Here is a 21,305-nt window from a genome sequence, read left to right as displayed (position 1 = left end):
GCTTAACAATCGTTCGCTGCGCGAAAGATAATTACAAGTACGCAAGAATTCGCGAACTAATCTTTCCCATAAACGAGTACACGATCGTTAATATTTACGCTTAAGATATTCCTTCTAAACTCGATTTACACGAATACTCTTGGAAAGTATCTCTGGGAAAGAACCCATGGGAAAGAACCTCGAGCTGAAATCGCTCGTCCTTATATACTCGAGCTGGCTGTGTATTCTCACCACCTCGGCTTGGGCCAATGAGCAGCCAGTTCTATTCTGTCGCTATCTCACTCTCTCATGCAGTCGACTCGCTCAGACAAGTTTCTCGGAACTTCCTCGAGAAGTAAACAAAGGTATCAGGTTACGTCAAAGGCAACTGCCGACGTTCAAGATGACGCAATAACAATTTAATTATGCGACTGCATGTTTTCAAACTTTCCCTTTTGCAAATAATATTTAATGCAAAATTATTAATAATATGATGAATCCCGTTTATCATTCATTCGTCACGCAATATCAGACATTCTTTACATAAATGCGGATTTTCCCTGCTCATTAACATTATGTAGCTAATATCGCGTAATCATTCATCCTTTTTATTTTCAGGTACATTTATTATTAACAGGACTCATCCGGTAAGTATCCAGGTAAGTATATCAATATAAAATTGATCAATTTCCCTTTTTCAGGAATTAATAGATAATTAATATTAAACGCTTCGAGCGCTTGCAAAATGCATTCAAGGCACTTGTATTAACATATCATAAAAGGATATGTAATTTAAATAAAGATAATCTATCTATCTTAATTATTCATATAACTGACCTTTGTCAATGTAATCTTCATATATATATTTTTATGCATTTCTGACTAGGTGAACATTTTTCTTATTTTATTACAAGATTTTCTGTGCATTCAAATATATATATTTATCGATAATTACGATTTTCGCTAATTTCAGTGAAATCAATACAATTGCTTTGATTTGATTAAATGAGGATTTTCCTAGTTCCTCTTACGGTAAATAAACAGGTTTCGACCATACCCAGATAGCCAAATCTGTTCGAACAAATAATGCCAAATACTTGCTACAAATTTTGGTTTCAGAAATGGTACAAATTTGCATCAAAATTTGTTTTATCAAATGTTGTCGACAAACTGCTAGCAAATACGTATCAAAACATGCGTACACAATTGACGCCAAATTGATACCAAATATCGAGCAAAGCTTAGTAGTACCTGATAACAAATTGGCACCAAATTGCTGTTAAAGTTTGTTGACTAAACCTAACGCCAAATTGATGCCAAATATTGAGCAAATTTTGGTAACAAAACTTAAGAACAAATTGACGCCAAATACCAAGCGATGTTTAGGGCGTTTCATTCAGATGGCGCGACACGTGAGTCGCCACTTTCAACGCGCCCCCACCTCCTTCCTCGCTCTTGTTCAGTGTCATGGCCGCTCTTGCTGCGTTTCTTTGGACGAGACGAGTACGTTTTCCTTCTTTCGTAACTGATTGAGCTAAGCGGCACGTATTCTGGAGACCAACCGAGCGAGATTCGACTTCCCAAGGAGAGCTCACCGCCAGGAAAAGGAGAGCTTGAGGGAGGATTGAGGCGAGGAGTCCGGTCCAGCGAGCAGGGCCCTTCCGATATTCTCATTTGGGACGCCATATTGGAAGATCGACATTGATCGTGGTAGTACAAGGGGCTCTGCAAGGTTAATTCTCGTCTTAAGATCTGGAATTGCTCTCATTCTTGTGGCTCTGGTTTATATTCTAGCCCTAGAATTGATCTCGTAGACAAAAGCAGGGGCCCCCCTTTCTTTTCTTTTCTTTTTTTTCTTTTTTTTTCTTACTTTGATTTCAATCAGTAATCCAGACTCCTTAATTCCGCCCTGTAAGATCTGGTTAATTCTCGTCTTGAGATCTTGGAATTGCTCTCATTCTTGTGGGTCTGGTTTATATTCTAGCCCTAATGTAATTTTAATATATGCATTACAATTTTACACTGTCAAATAATAAATAATATCGTTTGATAATAATAACAACAGTATAGATAATAGTAACAATTTTATTACTTGACTTATTTCATTCTATTTTTGACAACTCGTATATACATTAATTGTGGCTAAGGTCTATACTATGTCATAGTGTAGATCTTAGCTACATTTCTGGCAAGTCAGTCCAAAGTATGCGGCTTTGTTCTCTATCCTTTTTATCTGTAGCAATTTTATTTCTTTTTATTTTTTAATTATTTTTTATGTATTATCTCTTATGTATCAGGTTTCTGAAGAAGACTAAGTATATAAAGTCGAAACGTAAAACGTTAATTGTATTTAAAATTTGTTTAATTAAACGAGATTTTGTTTTTAAATTTAAATTGATGACCTTTTTATAACTCGAGAAAATCAGCCAGCCTTCCATCCTATAAGTTTATTTTGTACTGTTAGTTTAATTAATTTAGTTATATTTTTTTCCATTAACATTCCATTTGTTATAGTGATTGTGCAGTAGAAAATCTGAAAAAATAAATGTTTTTAAAGAGTAAAGATAGTATATATTTTGAAATCTATGTATTTTATGTAAACATAACATTTAAATTTATTTGCAGTTTATTTTAGAACATGCCAAAAAACACCGTTTCATAAGCTTTCTAAGAAAGTTAAAAGGCAGAAAGTGAATGTTGAAGTTGTAGAAGAACTCAATTCAACAGATTCTTTAATTGAATTCGATCAGTCGCATATTCAGCAAGAACATGCTTCCGTTAAAAGCCAAAGTTCCGTAATACCAGATTTTCTTCATAATCAAAAAGAATCTGAACTTTCTCATTATTCTTAACTTTTTCATCATTCTGAACTTCCTCACCATTCTGAATTTTCTAATAATTCTGATCATTTTGAGTACTCTGAACACTTTGATTTCGAAAATAACGATAATTATAGAGATATATTTAACATTAACAGACACACCGGCAACAATAACGAGGCTCATTCAGATGACAACGATGATAATTCTGAAAACTGCGAGAATAGTGATGAGAATAAAAAATATTCGAAATGTTTCGTGAAAATAAGAGTTATAAAGAAGAGTTATAAGGGTATAAAGAGTTATACTCTTATAGTCTTAAAGAAGAGTTATAAGAGTATAAAGAATATGTAATATTATGTAATAAAATGTTTCATTCTACTTGCCGTTTGAATCTGATTAAGGCAAAATTGTAATATTAGTTTGAAATAGAAACAATTTAAAACAATTTAAAATACAAGGGAAATGCTTTAGTTTTATAACTATTATATTCTTGCAATATTAAAAATTTTACATATTCTTTCTTTGATTAAAATATTTCTCAAAATAATCTTGGAACTGTTGATGAAATATCGTGTATTTTTTTATCTGTAAAAGTTTAAAGTTTTGTTTGAATAGTTTAAAAGTTTTGTTTAAACGGTTTAAAAGTTTTGTTTGAACAGTTTTTTTCTGCTGTATATTAATTTCTATTACATCAAACACTACAAAATTCACTTCGGTTGCTTGCACCTAAATGATGTATATTATTCTTTTGTTATTTCTTTCTGACAACAGTAGGGGAGACCGGGGCTAAAAGGTCAGTTTTTTTTCGGTGCCGATTTTTAACAACAAAATAAATAATTTTAGTTAAATGTGGTATACCACTGTAAAGAGTGAACCTTTAGCTACAAAATTTATATAAGAAATTTTTGTCTACGTCGCTTTGTTTAACCGGTATAGAGCAAAAACGACAACGGTGGAAAAATTGAAATCTCAAAAATGCCGGGGTTTAAACGTCACACTGCATTTTCAATACATATACGTACATCTAATCCTGAAAAATGATAGGACACATTTTAATAATTGTTTTTTAAGAGAAAAATATAAAAATTTATTTAAAATTTTTATGCGAAACATTATTAAAAAATAGTTACGAGGGTTCCTCTTTCCGCAAAAGTCACTCGCCCGACTTGTTTCACTCCTCGACGTCCGATGACTCTATTCGGTGTCTGAACGGTTGTAATTCCCGTCTCATCCATATTCCATATGCAGTGAGCCTGGAAATGCCCGGAAATGCATCTGGACTGCTTACTGACCGATTAGCCCCAAACACAAATTTCAGGTCTGATTGCCCACGAAATATTGAACATCAACGATAATGAAAAAACTACACTGGATTCGTGTTCAGCATGCATTACTCTTTATAATCACGTACTTCGAGATTTGGAGAGCAAATATTATTGCAGATATTACAAAATTTCCACGCGCAGAAAATGTAACTTTCACCTTCCAAAAACACGTTTGCCCTCGTAAAAATCATAATACGGCAGGTAACCTGCCGAAACTCCGTTGGTCACATGGGTACCATAAGCAGCGTTTACAATGTTAATAGCGAGTTCACACAATATACAGGTTCCGAGATATTTGATTTGACGCTTCAACCCCGTTGACCTTTTAGCCCCGGTCTCCCCTACTGCATTATTTCATCGTAATCGACGAACTATGCACATTGTGAACATTTGTTTATTTCAATTTTGCATTCTTGCAAATAATAAATCGTGTTTCAAGTTTGAACTAGTTGTTTAAATATGCACGGTAGTTATTATTGTATGATTAAAGAAAGGAAAGTTAGTAGTATTAGGCTTATAAGAATATTGTTTTAGATGCATTTTCATAGAAATTATACTCGTGTTTTCAGTAAGATTCTATAAATCCTTCTTATACCGGCCAATGCATTATCTGCGCACGGAGTATGTGTTCCAGGCATTATATAAGATTCTCGAGTGTTTACAAATATTGTATGTGCTGTTGACAAAGTTAAATGTTTGCATATGTCAGTAAATTCACATTGTATAACATTTACTGTAATTAATATATAATTAATTACTTTATTGCCACCGTTAGATTTTATAAATGTCTTATAATGTTTTATAAATATAAAGATTTTTTTTAACATATGTAACATATGTATAAAATAATTTATTGTAAATCAATAACAAATTATATGCTTTTTTATAATTTAATGCTTTTAATTTTTCCTAAAAAAAAAAAAATATTAGTATTTATTAATGGCTACCTACGTAACAAGGCTTGCTGCAATTTGGCGTCAAGCTGTGTCATCAAGATTTGCTCGGTATTTGGTGTCAATTTGGCGTCAAGTTCTTTCGTCAAGGTTTGCTCGCAATTTGGCACAAATTTGCTGTCGAGCTTTTGTTGGCAAGCCTTGTTCACAATATGGCGCAAATTTGCCGTTGAACTTTTGCTGCCCTGTTTTGCTCGATATTTGGCGTCAATTTGGTGTCAAGTCATGTACACAAGCTTTGCTAGCAAAACACAAGCGTATTGCAGACACAGATCGCACCGAATTTGTCGACAAGTTTTGCGCGTATTTGGTGTCAATTTGGTTACAATTTGCTGACAAATTGTTTACTGGGTAAAGTCGGTAAATTATGCGAATTACAAAAGTACGTCATTATTTATCAACTTTTGCAATTCCAGGAAAATTAATGTTTTTTATCATGGACGTCTTTCTTTGGTCCCAACAAATGATATCATAGCGTTAAAACTTTAAAAAATCAATTATTTAAACAATTGACCAAAAAGTGTCAATTTCTGAAATAATGCAAAATTTGAGAAAAGCACCTCAGAATATTGTTATTTGAGATCAATCTAACTCATTTCTATGATTAAAGTTCCATCATTAGGCTTATTCTCAGTTTTTGCAAATTTTTGCAACATTGCGAAATATTGATAAATTTTGAAATATTATTGCATGGCTCGCTTCTGGGAGTCACTACAAACATTTTAAGACTAATAAAAAGTCATTCGGACTGTAAACAAAGAAGTTACCCCGAAAGGGTGAAAATCTAAACTATTGCAAAATTTGATGATTTTATCGCATGGGCAGTCTCTGTAAATGATAACAAGAACGTTTGAGACTAGTCGCACTCGATTCGCATCATTAATGACGAATCTCACCGAAACAGGTGATTTTTTGTTCTAATTATAAATTTTCACTTTTGACATCATAAACGGTTTATTTAAGTCAAAACTAAACGTTTGAGACCTTAAACATCTAAATCGGATGATAATTGAAGAGTTAGGCCCGAAGGTGTCAAAAAATGAAATACGGTGTTTTTCCGCGATTAAACCATATAGGCTTGTTCTGTGGATCGATATTAAGTGTTCTAACACAATAATATGCAAATCGAATCACAATTACAGATTTTTATCAAAAGTGGTCAAAATGTTAATCACGTGTATTTATCTTAAATAAAACGCATGTACGTGTTCTATAGGACCCTCTGAAGTAATAAAGGTCATCATTAAGTGATTCTTTAATCAATTTATCAAAGTTCAGCACAATCAGCTGATTCTATTTCCATCAGTAAAACTGTTATATTTGACATGTATCTGGACTCGTTATGACTCAATGTCATTAAATAAGACATGTAATAATAATAATCTCAGCCATCTGGCTTAATAACATAAAATATTATATATATATGCGCTCGGGCATATTCTCGCTTACAATACTATCATTATATATATTATACTAAAATATCTCTGGCTCGTTTGGAAGAGTCGTTAATGTTAAAAGTATGTAATATAAGATTATCAAAATAAGAAGTATATCAACTACTTCTAGCAACATGGTTTATGTCACATTTGCTCATTAGGTAAAGCTACGTTAATATTAAGATCTCTATAACCTTTTTCTTTACTCGTTAAAATATTATGCGTTAATAGAATAAAGTTGATTAATAGCGTTAATGCTATAATCATATAAATGATAAAAAAACTCGTTACAGATCTCGCTTTGATCCATCGTTATTAATAATGTCTTTATCTCTTTTCAGGAACTGGACCAACCTTTCATTCACGCTGAGAATCAGCTGTCGCTGCGTCATCACCCTGGATCTGCTGGCTGGACTGGATCAGCTGTTCCAACGATTTCTCATGGTCGCTGTCATCTAGTGGAATTGTCGTATCCACGTCTGAACTGACGTTCTCTTTGTCGCTTTCGTTATTACTATCGGGAATAGGAGTGGAAGTGTGGATACGAGGGTCTGTGATCTTCTTCTCGGCCTTCGTCCGCATCGTCTCCCTTGCTGGATTCTCCTCCCGCTTGGCAGACATCTGTGTCGATGTTGCGATCGTTAGTTTAGGATCGAATGGTGTCAAGGAGGCCGACTGGCCTTTGGGCGTCGGTCTCACGGTCAGACGCCAAATGAGACGACGATTGTATTGACGATGTAAGCGAATGGCGGTTGAATTAATGGAAGAGGATGCGTTAATCTGATTTTTGTAAGCGAATGGCGTTTTTATTATTGTAAAAAGGGGGGATGTTTTAAAATTTTAACGACTAGTTGATACACTGAAGAAGGCCACAGTTATGGCCGAAACGTTTGTCCTTATTTTGTTTGTAATTAATTAATATTTATAATTACAATTTTTGTAATTGGAAAATTTCTGATACCGGTTTCCAAAAAGATCGGTAACAAAAAATTATACACTTTATAGCAACCCCCGGGAAATTCTACCCCTACTTCATATACAATTCTTTTAAATTTGGTCAATTAAATCCGGAAAAATTGGAAAAATTTCGGTACCGGCTTTCAAAAAGATCGGTAACAAAAAATTATACACTTTATAGCACTCCCCGGAAAATTCTACCCCTGTTTCATATACAATTCTTTGAGATTCGGTCCACTAACGAATAAGATTCGGTCAATTATTTTCCGAAAAATTGGAAAAATTTCTGATACCGGTTTCCAGAAAATCGGTAACGAAAAACTATACACTTTATGGTACTCCCCGGGAAATTCTACCCCTATTTCATATACTTTTGGTAAAAATTCGGTCCACTAACGAATGAGTAGTTCGCGGTCAGACAGACAGACATACATACAGACGACGGTACTTATATATATAGATGTTATTAGTATAATTTTCCATCATATAATCCATATTTATATACAATCTAAATTGTACAGCGTGTTTTAATATTGAAAAATAGATTGAAAAAATATTCTGTATTATATTCAAGGAATATGAAAAGAAGCTTTCATGAAGATTGCGCTTTTATACAATTTTGGAAACGGTAATGGGAGGTGACCGCACCTCGTTACAGTGAGTCATAAGGCGGTGGCTTCAAATTCATTACCTTATACGGTATGGCTACATTCCGACTTTCTCTCCTTATATGGTCATGCGGCTCGCTCGCCTCGACATGCCCGTATATGGTCATGCGGCTCGCTCGCCTCGACATGCCCATATATGGTCCTATTCTATGCGAGAACTAGATTCCACTCTGATGAGTCATACAGGTGACTCGTTGAATTCTATTTCTATTCTAATAATGATTTCGCAACCACAGCGATACCTTCTTTATTATAAAATCTTATTATGACTTTTATCGTAAAAGAATATAAGAATTCTTTAATAATTCAAATTATAAAATATGCAAATATATGTCGAATATTATTTAATTTACCTTTAGACATACTTTACATAGGGTAGAATAATTCAATTACACAATTAAAATCATCATTAGCATGTCTAAAGCATTAGCATGAAATGTATTGCTCTCCTTGTCTAACGGCTATTAAAGCCGACGACCTACACTACGCCCGCAGTTCAGATTCTCTGCGGTACTACCGGGTGATGTATACAAGCTTATTACGACTGCACCTTTGCATTCATATGCGTCTGGTTCAGACGGTATTCCGCTGTATGTTCTGTGCATTGCCTGGCCGGTTATTTCCTTGGTGCTCACGACGTTGTTTAACCGATCGTTGGAGACTTCCACGTTCCCGTCGGAATGGAAGCGGGCACTAATTCGCCCACATTCTAAAACTCGTAATCCGCAGTCTCCGTCCGACACGAGACCGATAGCGAATTTACCCGAATTGTCAAAGATCCTTGAAAAAATCGTCGCCTCACAAATTACACAGTATCTGGACGAGTTCGATCTGTTAAATCCTAGACAGTCCGCTTACCGTTCGGGTCACAACACTCAGTCCGCTCTCCTACGTGTCTGCGACGACATCAAGCGTGCAATCGATAACGGCCTTGTAACTATAATGATACTCTTTGACTTCAGCAAGGCATTTGACACTGTCCCACATCCTCAACTTTACATAAAGCTGAAAGAGATCGGATTTTCAGATGAAGCTATAATGTGGTTTTTCTCTTACCTTACTGTCCGGTCTCAGGCAGTAGTGGATGACCTTGCTAAATTATCTGAGTGGCTGTTCACGTCATCTGGAGTTCCGCAGGGCTCTGTACTCGGTCCTCCACTATTTTCTCTATATATCAATGATATATGCCGTGTTTTGCTTTACACGTATCATATGCTTTTTGCGGATGACGTTCAAGCTTATCTCTCGTGTCCACCGGCTGACATCAATCGTGGTCTCGAATCGATTTCTAGGGATGCTAAGGCCATATTCGACTACGCCGAGATAAATGGTCTCAAGCTTAATCCTAACAAGTCAAAGATTATTATATTTGGAAGTCGAGCTCATATTGGAACCATTAATCTGAATCTCTTGCAGCCGGTAGTGGTGAACAATACACCAATTCCGTTTGTGAGTGAAGTAAGGAACCTTGGTGTTATCTTTACATCCAATCTTTCTTGGAGGAAGCATGTCATCCATATTTCTCATAAAGTTCATCACGCACTGTACAGCCTCAAATTTAACAGAAATTCTCTTTCGACTGAGCTAAAGATAAAGCTTGTTGTGACCCTAATAATGCCTCACATCGATTATTGCTGTCTAGTGTATCATGGCATGACCGGTGAGCTGAACACCAGATTGCAGAGGCTTCTGAACTGCTGCATTAGATTCATCTATGATCTCAGACGAGATGAACATATAACGCCGTACAGGAAGCGACTCGGATGGCTTCGAGTGGAAAATAGGAGGCTGTATTTTATGGGTTGCCAGATATATCGAATTCTCCATATGAGATCACCCTCCTACCTTCGTGAGCTTTTCACTGCACCTGATCCATTGTTGAGGAGATCCGAACGTCTGGTTGCTACTCAGACCTTCCACATTCCTGCGTACAGAACGGAAACATACAGAAACTCCTTTCAAATATCCGCAATTTATTTCTGGCACTCGCTCCCTGACAGCATAACTTCTGCATCGTCTATTGCATCATTTAAGAGTTTTCTTAGATCATTTCTGCTATCTTCTGAAACCGACTGAATATGTCAACTTGCTGTTCTTTCCTTCGATTGAAATCAGTATGGATGTCAAGCGTGTGCATTAGTTTTAAGTAGTTAGTATTAGAGCGTTAATCATATATGTGCGTTAGTTTTAAGTTTGTTACCATTATTGTTTCATGGAATTTTGTTGCTTTATAGCGCGTGCGTTAGTTTAAACTCATTATTATTGTTCTATAGATTTTGTTGCTTTATACTATAATTCTATGGATAGTTCTACGAATTTGTGCTGTAATATACTGTATTGCAACTACTGTGTTGCTGGTGATTGTAGTCTGCATGACTTCCTTGAGGAAGCCACCGGATTGAGAGCACTGTATTTCATTCTGTAATTGCTCGATTGTTAACTGCTTTATTACTGCATTTATTGTATATGCTATATTGCATTGCCCTTTAGCTTTTGCTTGGGCATAAATAAATCATCTATCTATCTATTACGGTATATACGTCTCTCTCTCTCTCTCTCTCTCTCTCTCTCTCTCTCTCTCTCTCTCTCTCTCTCTCTCTCTCTCTCTCTCTCTCTCTCTCTCTCTCTCTCTCTCTCTCTCTCTCTCTCTCTCTCTCTCTCTCTCTCTCTCTCTCTCTCTCTCTCTCTCTCTCTCTCTCTCTCTCTCTCTCTCTCTCTCTCTCTCTCTCTCTCTCTCTCTCTCTCCCTCCCATGGATCATGCAATATTCGCATCTCGCTCAGATTCGTGTTTCTACATAACGCACAGTACAATTTTATCCTTCTCAGGTTCGTGGGTGACGCTTCGGCGCTTGACGCTCGATAATAATATTAATTTCAGTGAACATATATATATATTTGTTTATAACAATGTTAATGAAAAGCGCTGTTAACAGTAATAATAATGATTCTAATATTATGTTAATAATATTGTGTATAAGTGGAAATGAGTAGCCTTCTCATTAGTACAGCAGATCAATGGAATTAAATTGTTTATGTAATAAGATTTTCGTTATTTTTATATCTCGTAAATGGTTAGGAATTTGATAGGAGTGTATAGGAAATATATTGTAGGACTTTTACTAAGGTATAATATAGCATTGAAAAATTTTATTATTAATACGTGTGTTTGTTAATAACAAATTATTTGTTAAACAATTTGGCACTTTTCAATTCACATATTGATATTGTTGAGTTCTCTTTAATTACACGGTTTTGATTCGACAATTAGATCTCTTTTATATAACACTTTATTTTATCATTATAAAATGTTTCATAAATAAACTATTGCAGAAATAAATTTGTTATTATTTTTACAGGGTTACTAACCCTTACAAAAAAGTAGTACTAGCAATCAGTACTCAGTACTGAGTGATCAGTACTCGTAGTATTGAGAGTATTAGTATGTTAATACTCATGAATACTGCAGAATGGTCAGTACTGTGTCTGTCAGTGCTTACAGTACTGGCAGTACTACAAGCAATAATACTCATTAGTACTTTAAAATATTGAAGTGGTCAGTACTTTATCAGATTAATATTCGGAGTACTATCATGATAGTACTGCCAGTACTGTAAGAACTAATAGGCACAGTACTGACCATTCTGCAATATTCTTGAGTATTAACATACTAATATACTGTCAATACTACGAGTACTGATCACTCAGTACTGAGTACTGATTGTTAGTACTACTTTTTCGTAACGTATCTTGAAAATACTAAATTAATAAAATACTAAATTAACACACTAAACTATCAATATGACGTTATTTTGATATCATCTTGACTTTTTGTTTTACTTGGATAGTACTGCGCAAGTACTGCACCTGTACCACACGTTAGTATCCCACGTATTCGATAAGTGCTAAAAGAGTACTAGAGGGAGTACTGGTGGGAGTACTGGAGGGAGTACTGGGGGGAGTACTGGAGGGAGTACACTGGGGGGAATACTGGGGGGAGTACTGGAGAAAGTACTGGAGGGAGTACTGGAGGGAGTACACACTGGAGAAAGTACTGGAGGGAGTACTGGAGGGAGTACACACTGGAGAAAGTACTGGAGGGAGTACTGGAGGGAGTACACACTAGAGGAAGTACTGAAGGGAGTACTGAATGAGTATTGGATGAGTACTGGGAAGGAGTACTGACGAAGTCAGTATGGTCGAATTTAGTAGTACTTTGAGTACTTATGTCTCCAGTACTTTCACCAATACTTTTTCCAGTATTAAAACCAGTACTACTTTTTCATAAGGGTAATGTGGAATCTATATATACAACCAAAATTTATATATATCAGAACGAGTTTTTGTTACTATGGATTATGGAGTGTTGTTGCACCAACGGAGGTACGCATTTTTATGATTAATTAGGTGTAGGAGTTTAGCAAGAGTTATGCTTTAGCGGGGAAAGAAGACCCTGTTGAGCTTGACTCTAGTCTGGCACTGTAAGGAGACATGAGAGGTGTAGCATAAGTGGGAGATGGCAACATCGCCGGTGAAATACCACTACTTTCATCGTTTCCTTACTTACTCGGTTAGGCGGAGCGCGTGCCCCGAGGGCTTCGTGCCCCGGCGGTCACGGTGTTCTAGAGCCAAGCGTGTCAGAGTGGCGTGAGGCCTCGCGGCCGATCGCCGTTAATACTCCCGCGTGATCCGATTCGAGGACACTGCCAGGCGGGGAGTTTGACTGGGGCGGTACATCTGTGTCAAAGAATAACGCATGAATGATAGTAGACATTAAATTTAAATAATTTGACGGTATAATAAATAATTAGAGGAACTTGTTTAGTAAATGATAATCCACGATAAGAATTGCCTAATATTTTTTTATGTATTGTTATTTAAATTATTTTAAAAGAATATAATTAATAAATTTAATATAATTTAAATTTAAATCAAAATGTAGGATTTTTAGGATTTGAAATGAGTTACAATTTAATTTAATAATAAATTTATATTTTAAATAATATAATGAAATTGGATTTAATAGTAAATAGGTATTAATTTTATTAATTGAATAATAAAATATTATATGTACAAATTGCCCGTCATTTTCATGAAATTAATAATTGAAAGAAGTCGTAACAAAGTAAATGTATAGGAATATATATTAAGATTAAAATAAATTTTTAAAATTATTTAAAATAATAAATTAAATTAATATTTTAAGGTTAATTTATTTTAGAAAAAATAATAAATATTATTAAATAAAGTTCTATGAAAATTTGAAAGTTGAATTATAATAAATGAATTAATAAGGAAAAATTATATGAAAAGTAATGTAAGTGAAAAGTTAAAAATTTAAGAAAATAAATTTAGTTTATTGTACCTTTGGTATCAGGGATTATTAAAATATAAATAAGAAATTTTTATTTTTCTCGAAATTGAAAGAGTTAATAGATTGTGATTGTTAATGTAAAATAATTATTTTAAATAATTTATTAGGGAATATATTTTAGTCGATTTTAATGATATCTAGTTTTTTTTTTAAATTTAATTTAATTTTATATAAAGTATTATTTAATTTTTTAATATTAATATTTTTATAGAATATAATATTTATGGGATAAATTATAAATATAATTTAAAATAAGTTTTATTAAAGATTATTATAAGAATGTTTATAATATTTGAATTTAATAAAAAAATTTAATAATTTATAGATTTAGAGTAATTATAGATTTTAAAAATAAAATTTAATAATAAAAGAAAATATTAATTTAAATTAAATAAGTTAAATAATAATGATAATACTAGCGTTTCGGCCCGCGCTTCGCGCGGGGCTCAAAGCTAGCACGTGGACCTCAAAGCTAGAAAACTATAGATCTATATATAGATATATATAGATGTAACAATCGCGTTTTCCCCGCTCGGAATTAGCTCGCCGGGCCAGGATGAGAAAACGTGGAGACACTGGTTGGTTTCACAAAAACTTTATTCCTTATTCTCTATTTGATAATACAAATTGATGGAGGGTGTGAGTGTACGTGCTTGGGTGTGTGTGTGGCTCCGCTGAGCCGCTGTGTACATGTGCGGGGTGAATTCGCGGACAAGAGACGGAGGCGCGGTTGCCTTGAATTCGCGGACAAGAGACGGAGGCGCGGTTGCCTTAAATTCGCGGAGGCGCGGTTGCCTTGAGTACTTATCGCTAGACTTATGACTACGCGGGCGGATTCGCGGAGGCACGGTTGCCTTATGCGGACGGTCAGGTGGTCAGGAGCTCACTCGGGGGCACCCGAGCGAGCGGCCCGTACACCGGGGGCACCCGTCTTCCGTACGGCGGAAAGGGTCGGGGGCGCCCGACCCAGCGGCAGGAGAGGGCAGGTAAACCAACCGGGGGCACCCGGCTGGGAGGCCCGTACTCTGGGGGCACCCAGGTGAGAACGGGGGCACCCGTTCTCTGCACGGAGGACGAGGTTGGGGGCACCCAATTTGGTTAAGCGGTCTCGGAGAGTGGTCGTGTCGGGAGCAGGAGCTGGACAGGACTGGTGCCTGGTGTCGGCTCGAGTCCCCTATTTATACCCCGAGTTAGCGAGCGGTGGGAGCTGCCCCACCGCTCGGGCACAGGAACACTTGTGCCGTGACGCCGAGCGCGTGTTAGCTGGCCGTCAGGGCCGTACCGCTAGTGACGAATACGCGTATCGTCACATAGATCTGTATATATATATTAATATAATTCAGGCGTGTGTGTGCGCGTTAGGTGTGTATGTTTTGTGCGTGGGTGAGTAGGGGGGGGGGAGGCGTAAAACAAAAAAAGTCGCGACATTTTTATCCCCGAAAAATTTGCATTTTGGTACCAAATTCGAGAGAATCGGCCCATAAATGTGGAAGTAGTTTGCGATTAATTATTATTTATAAAATTACTTTTACAATTTTAATATTTATAATTTTTCATATAATTTATATAAAAATTTTTAAATATATATTTTATTAACATTTTAATTATTATATTACTCACTTATACAATTTTATAATTCTAAATTTATAAAATTTCTCTGTATATTACATTTTTTGTAAAACATTTTTTACTTTCTTCTATTAGATGTCCTTGATTGCTGAATTCATCAATCTTAATTTTTACACTTTCCTTTCTGGTTGCTCTAGAAAATGCCACATAAAGTTGACCATGAGCAAATACAGGATGTGGCAAATAAATCCCAACTTTTTCTAAACTTTGTCCTTGTGATTTATTGATTGTCATAGCAAATGACACTCGAATAGGGAACTGTCTTCGTTTAAACTTAAATGGCAGTTCCAAATCACTTGTAATTAAATCTATCCTTGGAATAAAGACAATCTGTTCTCGAGCAAGACCAGTTAGAACCTCCGCATAAATTAGATTATTTTTCAAATTAGTAACAATAAATCTTGTGCCATTACAGTCCTTTTTTAGTATTTAAATTTCTTAATAGGATTATTGTAGCACTGACTTTTATTTTAAGTCGATAAACTGGCATTCCAGAAGGTGTCAGAGAGTTTAAAAACTCAATTGGAAAATTCAATTGCTCTTGTGGATTATCACTTACAATAGAGTCAATTGAGAGATACTCTTTTTTTTCTCCTTCCATTAGACAAAGGATTTCGTCATTAATTTTAAATGTATCCTCATTCTTAGGACAAAGAATTGTTCGATCTGGATTTTCTTTAATCTGTTCCATGGTGATTCTATCACCAAAAATTTCAGCAATAAGAGATTCTTTTGATATAAAATTCTGGGGAATTTCAATTGTATCCAGATGTAGTCCATCCGTATTTGATAATTTACCATCTCCGAGTTGCATTAGCCAATTTGCAAATTCTTTTTCTTCTCCAGTTTTCATATTTTGCTTTAGTTTAATCTGAGTTACATTCCTCCATATAGAATTGTATTTTACAGTCGACTCAATTATAGCTGCTTTTTGTGCATGTGGCACTACGGGAAGATTTTGTCTAAAATCTCCTGCAAATAAAATTACTTTTCCTCCAAATGGTCGAGGATTCTTCATTAAATCTCTTAAAAGTTTATCAACTGCTGTTAAAACATGTCCAACAGTCATGCTCACCTCATCCCATATAATTAGTTTGGCAATGATCAGTTCTCGTGCAGCTTGAGAATTTCCTCTGATATTAGATTTAGCGCTATCATCAATTGGAATTGAAAGCTTGAATAGGGAGTGATAAGTTCTTCCTCCTTTTAAAAGTGTTGCTGCAATTCCAGTCGAAGCACATGGAAGAACTAACTCGTTTCTTCCTCGAATAACACTTAGAAATGTGTTAAATAAGTAAGTTTTACCACTTCCTGCAAACCCATCAATAAAAAATAACCGATACAGTTCATTTTCATTTTCAATTGCTCGCATGACAATATCGTATACGTGCTTTTGCTCAGCATTTAATGTCGATAATAAATAATTACCACGTATTCTTTCTTCATTCACATTATACTCTGTTATGTAAACTGGAGTTGGATTTGGCAATTGAAAATTCTCACAGCTACTTCCATTATTTATTAAAATTTCTTGTATATGATTTAAAGCCATATTTTCAGGATTGACAACATTGTTGTGTACAAAGTCCTCAATCATATGATCTTTATATTTAATCCAAAGAGTTAATACATCTGTTGGAGTTCCATAGATGCAAATGTAGGCAAATAGCTCTCGAAGTTGTACAGGCATTTTGGAATCTGTTGCTTCTTCCAGCGTTTTTTCCCAAAGATCATCAGCTTCTACCAAATTTTTTGCAATTGCTGCATCCTTAAACGTTTTATAAAAAACTCCATTTACAGTTCTCAAATCTTCAAAACATTTAGCTCCAACTACATGGAGTAGAAGAAGACGCAGATAAAATCTCTCAATATCTTTTATACTTACTGTATAAAGTCTTGAAATTATTTTATCACCACCCTTTTTGCGTGGCTTCCACTTAGTTTCTTTTTTATCATAGATATAATGATAAGGAATATTTGTGTAAAGAAAATGCACCGCATTTTCATCAGATTGATTTAATTTAAACCATGCAGTCAACGTGGTATCTCGAGTGAGCTCTCTTTGAACAGCTTGCTCTTCATTTCCCGCTCTGAAATAAACCATTTGGCGATTAGGCAAATGAACTGCCAGTCTTATTACTGTGTGAGACTTCATGAACAGATCATATCCGTTCAGTCTCCACATTGCTTCTGGAGCACTAACATATCTTGCATCCAAGTATGAATTAACTTCATCTATTTTAATTAACCTTGTGCCATCTTGTGCTTGTACTTCAATTGCAGCACAGTCAAATCCTTTATGAATATATTTGTATAAGTATTTTACGCTTTTCACTGATGAACATATTTCCAAATTGATATGTCGATCATATTTCATAATTAAATATGGTGAATATGGTACTACCCATCGATTATCAATTTCTTTGCCTCTGACGATGTATTTTTTCTCAAAATTCCTTCGTTGATACATAGGATATCCATTTACATTAGCATTAGTTTCTTCACAAAACTCTTTTGGAAAATCTTTTGAACATTTTCCATCCTCCCCAGTGCAAGGATATCTCTGGGAGGGATCTCCACAAGGACCATGAATCATGTGCTTCAAAACTTTTACATTAAATTCTGGATATCTTTCTTCGTCAGGAATTTCAGCCCATGCCATCATGTCAATGACTTCTTGAAGTCGGGGCTTATCTTCATCACTCAACATTGCAAGTAAATGCAAATGTGGAAGTCCTCTTTTTTGAAATTCAATCACACCTGCATAAGCTACAATATTTCCAAAAATATTATTTTGGGTTAAATCTTTTAAAACCTCTTTGACATCCAAATTAAATGTTTTAGCGACCAAATCAGGTCGAAATTCTATTAAACATCCATCAAGATTATCTTTAATTTCGGGGCATTGAGGATTGCAAGTCATCGTAAGAAAAATGTCAGGTTTACCAAACTTTCTAACCAGAGACATGGCATCTTGATATCTTTCTTGCATATTTCTTGGACTGCCCATAAATGAAGATGGTAATATTACAGGTATACCAACTTTAATTCCTTCATTTTGTGCTCGATTATCTAGGTGATCCATTAATCCCGAATAAAGTTCTGCTCTTAATTGAGGTTGATTTAATTTAATATAATTAAGCCTATTGGCTTCAGTTTTCATATAAGCATCAAATATAAACTGACATCTCAATTTTCCTGCCTTTTTAAATTGACTAAATTCAACTCTTGGTGCCAACAGGTGAGCATAATAATCCATTTGAGTTACTTTGAATCCTGGATATTTAGGATTATATGATTTAAGTTGTGAATCCCATCCATCGTTACCATATGGATATAACAACGGATAACACATTGGGTCACATCTTTTGTCTAAAATTGATATTTGTTGAACATCGTTTGAATTTTTGTTATAAATTCGAATGTCTCTCTCAAATGGAGGCTCACCATCAACATTTTGAAAAACCACGGCTATTTTATTAGCTCGTGGAGCATTGTATCTTCTTTGATCGTGTTGAGGATCATTTCGAAAAGACAACATTAAATTTATGGCTTCATTGCCTCTCGGATTAAGATCTTGTTCAACTTGACACATCATCTTAAAAGTTTTTGCAAATTCATTGCATTGAATCATACAATAGGACAAATCTTTCATTAAGACTGGATCACACTTTTGATTGGCTTTATTATTCATTCTATGATTAATAGCTTCTTCTGTATCTAAAAAATAAAGCTGCGCAAAACGCGGAGCTTGTCCATCCGCTGGGCGCATTGCCGTTGTGGTCAAATGGTGATATTGCCCATGAATTTTCAAGCAATAAGGAGCATTGTTCACAACATCTAATGGATTTCTATTGCCCGGGGCACCCATGGAAGCCATAGCTAAAGCGCTATTATATAAACGAATATTATCAAGGAAATTTTTTGATACAGAATTATTTCCCATATATAATTTTTTAAGAAAATCAGGACAATTTATTGGTTTTAATTTAAGCTTGCCCTTTTGGCAACAATATGTAAATTTTCCATCTTTAGATTTTTTACATGCAAAGTTTAACGATTTGCAAAATTGACATTCTACATTCATTTGGCCAAGTGTATGAACTGGCACGTTTATTTTATGTTCCTTGGAAATTAGTGCAATATGATGATTTAATTGTCTAGCTTGGTGCCTTCCCTGAGCATATCTCTGAACATCAGCTTTGAGTCGTTGACTCCTTGCGTCATCATTTTCATTGACCCTCTGCTGAGCATGTCTCTGAGCATCAGCTTTGAGTCGTTGACTCCTTGCGTCATCATTTTCATTGACCCTCTGCTGAGCATGTCTCTGAGCATCAGCTTTGAGTCGCTGAGTCCTTGCGTCGTTATTTTCATTCGATCTATGCTGAGAATTTCTTTGAGCATTAGCTTCGAGTCGTTGAGTCCTTGCGTCGTTATTTTTATTCCCCCTATGCTGAGAATTTCTTTGAGCATTAGCTTCAAGTCGTTGAGACCTTTCCTCCGAATTTTCAATTTTGCGCATTTGTCGTAAGCGCTTACTTTCGCGACTCACTTTAGTCAAATTTCCGTATTTTCTCTTTTGAGGCATAATTATTTACGTCGTACCGTATACGTAGGTATTTATACGAAATGTTATATAACAATACGTAAATAAATAACAATACAATATTATTTTTCAAATCTATAAAAATAATTCTTTATATCTATAGATATTTAAAAAAGAAATTATTTTTTATTATTTTTATTATCTCGAATACCCTTTAAAATTCAATTTTTTTTAATTAGCCTTATTTTTTTAATTTTTGATATTGAATCAGAATAAATACATTAAAATAAATAATTATCTATAGATATAATCTATCTATATAAATACCGTTTGTTTGTCTGTCTGACCGCGAACTACTTATTTGCATAGATCGATTTTCTTAATAGATCTTTTCTTTCTCTTGCTTATTTTGTTTTATTGATTCTTTATATAGGCGCAGAGCAGCCTTTTTTATACAGGCGCACAGCAGCTCTGTATCGGCGGATAGTAGCCGTTTTTTTACAGGCGCACAGCAGCTCTGTATCGGCGGATAGTAGCCTTTTTTATACAGGCGTACAGCAGCTCTGTATCGGCGGATAGTAGCCGTTTTTTATATATAGAAAAATGTAATTATTTTCTAAAAATATCTATTACAAATATTTAAACACATTTATTACATTTAATAAATATTTAAATACATTTGTTCCATCACCATGGTAACTTTTTATTCTCAATATTATTCGCGTACCACATCTCCAATTGTTTTTGGAGCTGTCCTGCATATTTCATCTAATATAACAGTAAATATATAATAGTGTAAACGATATCGTATAAAATGCCTACAGAGATAGAAAAAAACAGCGAAAATGCATGCACTTCACAGGAGCATAATGTAAGTAAATTTGAATTTTATAGAAGGAGAATGAGAGAGAGAGAGAAAGAAAAATGACAGAATGTAAGATAGAGAATAATATTAAAAAAGAGAGAAAGAGAAAGTAAGAGAGAGAGAGAAAGAGAGAGAGAGAGCGAGAGAGAGAGAGAGAGAGAGAAGATTAAAAGAAAAAAGAAAAGTAAGAGATTTGTGTGTATATGTATGTGTGTGAGTGACAGAGAAAATAAGGTTAAGAGATAGAAGGAAAGAAAGAGGTTTGTGTGTATATATGTGTATGTGTGTGAATAAAGAGAGGGAGAGAGAGAGAGAGAGGAGAGAGAGAGAGAGAGAGAGAGAGAGAGAGAGAGAGAGAGAGAGAGAGAGAGAGAGAGAGAGAGAGAGAGAGAGAGAGAGAGAGAGAGAGAGAGAGAGAGAGAGAGAGAGAGAGAGAATTTATTATGCCCAAGCAAAGGCTAAAAGGCAAAAAAGTAATATAGCAGTTACAATAATATCGCAATTACAATAATATAGCAGTTACAAGATGCAGAGATACAATGAGATATAAACAAAAGCGAAATATAGCGGTCAGAAGTTAGTATGATGTGCATGCTCTCTCTCATAAGGCAAGCAGCAGCAATCTCAATAATATACCCTCTAAAAAAAACTAAGAACTAACGCAACTTAACTAATAATAAGTACAGTGAAAAAGAATAAGATAAGGAGCAGTATTACTAAAGAGAACTAAATAGTGTATATAAAACTAAGAAC

General features: G+C 34.9%; 1 protein-coding gene and 1 long non-coding RNA gene across 2 annotated transcripts; both read right to left on the bottom strand.

Moving 5' to 3' along the window:
• Positions 1 to 1,812: 1,812 nt before the first annotated feature.
• LOC139781551 (uncharacterized) lies at positions 1,813 to 2,964 on the bottom strand. The gene is made up of 2 exons (XR_011720570.1): positions 2,382 to 2,964; positions 1,813 to 2,212 (listed from the first exon to the last, which is right to left on the bottom strand). It is a non-coding gene; the product is annotated as an uncharacterized lncRNA (long non-coding RNA).
• Positions 2,965 to 15,550: 12,586 nt separating this feature from the next.
• LOC139781547 (uncharacterized) lies at positions 15,551 to 19,021 on the bottom strand. The gene has a single exon (XM_071720391.1). The coding sequence runs from the start codon at positions 19,019 to 19,021 to the stop codon at positions 15,551 to 15,553; it is 3,471 nt and encodes a 1,156-aa protein (XP_071576492.1).
• Between the last annotated feature and the right edge of the window lie 2,284 nt (positions 19,022 to 21,305).

Source organism: Temnothorax nylanderi, unplaced genomic scaffold, assembly GCF_030848795.1.
Source record: "Temnothorax nylanderi isolate EJ_2023f unplaced genomic scaffold, tnyl_v1.0 TNYL_tig0345_pilon, whole genome shotgun sequence".
NCBI classification, from domain to species: Eukaryota; Metazoa; Arthropoda; class Insecta; order Hymenoptera; family Formicidae; genus Temnothorax; species Temnothorax nylanderi.
The sequence above is the reverse complement of the archived record's forward strand: the minus strand, read 5'-3'. Positions and strand labels throughout refer to the sequence as shown.

What these genes read in the sequence shown, in the direction of transcription:
- LOC139781547 (XM_071720391.1), bottom strand. Translation starts at nt 19,021, where the DNA reads ATGGCTTCCATGGGTGCCCCGGGCAATAGAAATCCATTAGATGTTGTG.